We start from the raw sequence: 5,756 nt of genomic DNA, 5'->3' as shown, positions 1-5,756 counted from the left end.
CCATGACATTTTATGCCAAGATAAGACACTACAGATAGCTGAAATGTGACAGGGACAGCTAAAGCTTGTGTCCAGCACGGGAAGTAGTATGTAATCAAGTCTTCAAATTTCATCCCAACAAACTTTTCGTTTTGGTTGTTGTTTTGAGATAGGGTCTCACTACACAAACAAGGCTGGCCTCCCTCTTGTGCCTCTGCTTCCTGAGTGGTTTAACTGCAGGCCCGAATAACCAAAGCCCACATTCAATAAAAACCAACAGCATTTTTCAAAAGTCTAACTTAGGGAAGCTTCACCCATTGGACAATCAACACTTTGCATTGCCTTTCACAAGGCAGCAAGCCAAGGAAACCCTGTAGGCTATTGCTTTTAAAACAGTACTCCATCCTGCCTTAGGAGCCTACCAGCCTACCTGTATAACACAGCATCCTGCCTTTCCACACAGAGCAGGTTGACCAGAGGCCTCCACAGGGCAGTGCAGGCATTAATTCCAAAAGCGGAGATTGGGGCCTGAGCTTGCAGAACGCTATGACAAGCTGTCTGCGAGGGAGGGTGAAACAATGATACTCACCCCACCCCACTCCCTGTCTCTAAATATACAAGCAAACAGTGGTGTTTCACCCTCTTAATCCCAGCACTCAGGGAGCAGAGGCAGGAGGATCCTTGGGAGTTCCAGGCCAGACAGCATTACACAGATCCTGTCTTTAAATTAATTAGAATTAAATTTAAAAAGAGGGACTCTGGGAGCAATGAAGTTAGACCAAGAGGTAGGTCAAGAGGCGCTACAGGAAAGATTCCTCGGAACCTATCCTGCGGGACCACACCCACTTCTGGGTCACGCCCCATGGCTCCCGTGGGCAGGGCAGAGGGAGGAGCTGCTGGCGCCGGCGCGCGAGAGCTCTCTGTGGCTCTCGCGATATTTCTGAAGCCCAGGTTCCACGCGGAGACGCGGGGCTTAGAACCCGGGCTGGGAGGGCGAGCCTGTGCGGGAGGGTCCGATTCTTAGCCTGCCCTACGGAAGCCTGCGAGGGAGGGTGGTATCCGCTCCCCAAATCCAGTGTCCTGATGCCCAGCGCCAACGCCAGCCGTAAGGGTCAAGAGAAGCCGCGGGAGATCGTGGACGCGGCGGAAGTGGGTTGCCTCCTTCCCCCCGGGTCGGGGAGTGCGCAGAGGGAGGGAGTGGGGCGATCCGGGCGCCGCTTCCGTAGCTCCCGTCAGTGCTTTACTCGCTTTGACACCTCGTGGGGTGTCGCGTCGCAGGCCGGTGCTCCCGAGGACCCCAGGGGACGTGCTTGGGCGCGCGGCCCGAACTCCTCGGGACTGTTAACTCTTGGGACCGTGGCCTGGAAGAACCGTGTTCGTGGGGGGCGGGGCGGGGNGGGGGGGGGGGACGGGCAAACGCGTGGCGCTCACGGAACCGGAAGTGGCTGCGGCGAGGGTCACACGAGCCTCCCTAGGTTAGCACGTCCTGCACGGAACACACCATCCCAGTCCCACTACTAATCGATACCCTCGTTAGCCCTCATGATGTTCTGGCCAGTGAAGACAGCCCTTTGCAGCACGAGCTGCCAGTGCATTTAATGACTTTCCCTTGTGACAGCTGCCCACACGTGTTATCTTGGTTTCCTTTCTCAGTGACCCTGTGAGGTAAGTTAGTGCAGCTCCCAGAGGTAACCCTCAGTGATCCTTTAGCACGTTCCAGAAACCAAGGTTTGAAACCCTCCAAGTTAGCTGTATTGTAGTAATACTTAGACCTTAATCTTTTCCTGGCTCCTAGTTTTTTGGTGGAGGAATTCAGCATTTGCTAACTACGTCATAACTCAGAATAATAAGTTAATATTTAGTTCTGTTGAAATGCGAATACTGAATAGAAACAATGACACTTTTTTTCTTATTTTTTCCCCCCTTTGGTTCAAATGCACCACCTATTTATGGCACATGTCACTATGTAACAGTGTCTTTCTACTGTGGCTCATTTACTCTGTAAATGTATTTTATTAACATTCAGAAGTGATTGCTTGGTAAGCCCTGAAACATGATTTATTTCGGTATATTTGAAAAAAATAAAAGTTTCTCTTATTGAAAAGAGAATTTCAACAAGAGAATGTAGAAGAACAGAAACTGTTTCAGACATCTTTCAAAACTACCTTGTAAAAAAAAAATCTAAGGAGCCAGGCGTAGTGGCGCATGCCTTTAAGCCCTGCACTCAGGAGGCAGAGGCAGGCGGATTTCTGAGTTCGAGGCCAGCCTAGTCTACAGAGTGAGTTCCAGGACAGCCAAGGCTATACAGAGAAACCCTGTCTCAAAAAAAAACCAAAAAAAAAAAAAAAACTAAGGAAATTATTTTTTGTGTGTTTTAGTGTGTCTAATTGTATAAATTATCAACACACCCTTGTAAGTAGTATAGGTATAAGATACAGTATATGGTAGACATTATAATAGAGTTCTATAAATAAATGGAAGGAACTTAAAGATCATTGTAGAGGTAAAGTAAGATAAAATGAAAGACTACTTAACTGTTAAATAAGTGTAGTTCATAGCCTGAACTTCAGCTCCTGTTCCTAACTTACTCCATGAAATTTGATAACATTGCCATTCTCAAACTGTAATCTGTTATTAATAGACTGGTTTCTAGAAATAGGAGGCAGGTGAATTTTCTGGTCATGTTTTACAAAAGGAAAGTTGTAGTTGGTGTGTATCAAACTGCTCCGATTTCTAAAACTTGAACATCTGGTGCTCAGAAACCTTACCCAAAGTATTGGTTCTCTTTGAACATCTCTTCCTGTAATAGGAAGTTAATAAAACTGTAGGACTTCATTTTACTCCCTTCATAGGGGAAATTTATATCTCTTCTTTGAAGTAGATTAATCTCCCTTGGAATAAGGTAGTTAAGAAACATTTTATGCATGTGTAAATTATACCTGGGAGTACTATTATGCATGATATATCTGCATATATGTAAATATAATAAATATATAGCCAGAAACTGGGTGTTTTTCTCTTTGTAGTAAGCTCATATATATGAACAAATTTCCATATTTAAAATGTCTGAGTTTAATAGTATACTTTTAGAAATCAATACAAATTTATTTGTAGTTCTAGGTGCTTGTATTTATGTATTTAAATTAAAAGTCATCTTACCAAAAAATTTTTTTTTCTCTAGGATTATGCTAAAGAGAGATATGGGATATCCTCTATGATACAATCACAAGAAAAGCCAGGTTAGTAGTTTCTTTTTAATTCTAGAACACTTCATGAAGTTTAAATAAAGGTTTATTGATATTACCACACTCTGTAAACATTATCAGCCTGTAGGTCTTAATCTGGAAAAGAATATATTTTTTTATTTTTATTTTTTGAGGCAGAGTCTTGTGAACTAGAATTACTCAGGCTGGTCTTGAACTCTCTGTGGCAAAGAGTGACTTTTAACTTCTGACCTTCCCCTCTATACCTCTGAGTGCTGATTTACAACTAGCATGTACCACCAATCCAATCGGATCTAATTCTTAAATTTTTGGTTTGTTTGTTGAAACTGGATTTCTCTGTAGCACTGGCTGTCCTGAAATTCACTTTGTAGACCAAGCTGCCTCTGCTCCTGAGTGCTGGGATTAAAGGCAAGTGCCATCACTGCCCTGCCAGATGTCCCCTTTAAACCCCCAGGCTGTTCTGTCTTCTCTCTCACAGTGTGTACGTCCTGGATTTGCACAGTAGATGCAGCAGATGTCTGCTTGGTCTGTAGTCTGCTGGCAGCATTCCTCTTTGGTGTCCTTTGCTTTGGGCCTTGAGAACCATAGTGTTCTCCTGTAAACTGTATTTCTTTACAGTTGCATCTTGGCCTTATGAGACTAGCTAGTGTATTTAGATAAAGTAGGCCCCTGTGAAAGGGCCATCCACCCCAGAGAGACCCTGGTCTACAGGTTGAGAACCTGCTGTATTAGAGACTAGTGAATCTTTAGCATTTTCTTTACCACTTGGCTCTGCCTCCTTTAGGACATTTTCTCATTCTCTCCTATGAACTCCTGCTAGTGGGAAAGATGCTAACTACAGCCCTGGGCCTACACCATCTCAACCTGAGGCAAGGAATTTCAAGAGCCTTTTCCTGGCATTTATATATTAGTTTTAATCAATGCTTCCCTTGGTTACTCAAAGTTTCAAGGAATAAGATACTACAATTATCCAGGCATGTCAGAGACCCTTGTAGCTAGCCTATTTATAGCAGATGGCTGTTTTCATAGCAAGGCCACAAATCATCCTGTTAGCTTTGGCCCGGGCAGGTGAGGTACATTGTATTTGGCCATTTAAAAGCATTGACATGTTGAACAAATTTGCAGTGTGAAAGGTTTATGACTACAGGATAGACTGACTTAGAAGAAAGATAGTTAGGAGCGTTTTGCTCTAGTCTTAGGCAAGTGGCTTGGTTTAAGGTGGTAGTAAGTAGAAGATGGTAGAAGAGTGTAATTAGGACGTGCAGTTCATAAAGGAGGCATTGCATAGAGAAAACACCAAAGAGAACTATTAAAGTGATAGCAAGGTTTTAAGCTGGATATCAGACAATTATCACTGTAAATCTGAATTTTAAAATTGCTTTATTGTGTATTACAGATAGAGTTTTGGTTCGAGTTAAGGACCTGACAGTACAGAAAGCTGATGATGTTGTTTGGGTTCGTGCAAGAGTTCATACAAGCAGAGCAAAAGGTAAGATTGGCTTAATGGTTATAGCTCTTTGGATGTGTATACAGTTTTTTTTTAAAAAAAAATCTTAATGTGTATAAGTGTTTTGCCTGTTGTATGTCTTTATATGGGTATGTATATGCTCAGGTGCCTGCAGAGTCTAGAAGAGAGCTTTGGATCTCATGGGGTTGAAGGTAAAGGCATTTGTGAGCTGCCTAACAGAATTTGGGTTTTAAAGGGAATGGAACATGGGTCCTGAGTAAAAGCAGTATATACTTCTAACTTCTAGTCAGTCTGTGTATCCCCACATTGTATATTTATAGATGTAATTATTTGGGTAAGAAAATATTAAAAGAAACATTAAGGTTGTTTAAATCTCAATTTTTATGGAAGAATGGCATTGGCCTACTCTTTAGCATTTTCTAAAAATTTAATGACATTTATATTTATTATAACTTCATTTGTATCTTCCTGCTTTTCAAATTTAATCATGCCTATACATATATGAAGAAGGCAGAACTGACATTTCTAATTCACTTTTTAAAAGTTATTTATTTATTTATTATATATGAGTACACTAGCTGTACTGATGGTTGTGAGCCATCATGTGGTTGCTGGGAATTTGAATTCAAGATGGTTGTGAGCCACCATTTGGTTGCTGGGAATTGAACTCAGGACCTTCAGAATAACACTCAGTGCTCTTAACTGCTGAGCCATCTTTCCAGCCCCCCTAATTCACTTTCTAAAGAAAGAAAGTTGCTTGCCCAGTTTCATCATAATTGGTAGAATATGAACAGAACTCAAAAAGCTAAGACATCTTTTAAAAAAAGCAAACTTTTTAAAAAGATATATTTATTTATGTATTTTATGTATATGAGTGCTCTATTTCCATGTATGCCTGCATTACAGAATAGGGTATCAGGTCCTAGTATAGATGGTTGTGGGAATTGAACTCGTGACCTCTGGAAGAGCAGTTAGTGCTCTTGACCACTGACCCATTTCTCCAGCCCCGAGCTAAGTCATCTTAGTCTCTTCAGAAGAATTTATTTGATGTGTTTCATATTGCAACTTTTTTTTTTTTTTTTTTT

General features: G+C 41.8%; 1 protein-coding gene across 1 annotated transcript in view; it reads left to right on the top strand.

Moving 5' to 3' along the window:
* Positions 1–915: 915 nt before the first annotated feature.
* Dars (aspartyl-tRNA synthetase) overlaps positions 916–5,756 on the top strand; it is a 54,929-nt gene continuing 50,088 nt past the window's right edge. The window contains exons 1-3 of the mRNA XM_029538687.1: positions 916–1,128; positions 3,161–3,218; positions 4,600–4,692. Coding sequence (XP_029394547.1) covers positions 1,063–1,128; positions 3,161–3,218; positions 4,600–4,692 — 217 coding nt within the window. The 5' untranslated portion in view covers positions 916–1,062. The remainder of the gene's footprint in view (positions 1,129–3,160; positions 3,219–4,599; positions 4,693–5,756) is intronic.

The sequence above is a fragment of the Mus pahari genome, chromosome 5 (assembly GCF_900095145.1).
Source record: "Mus pahari chromosome 5, PAHARI_EIJ_v1.1, whole genome shotgun sequence".
Lineage (NCBI taxonomy): Eukaryota > Metazoa > Chordata > Mammalia > Rodentia > Muridae > Mus > Mus pahari.
The sequence above is the reverse complement of the archived record's forward strand: the minus strand, read 5'-3'. Positions and strand labels throughout refer to the sequence as shown.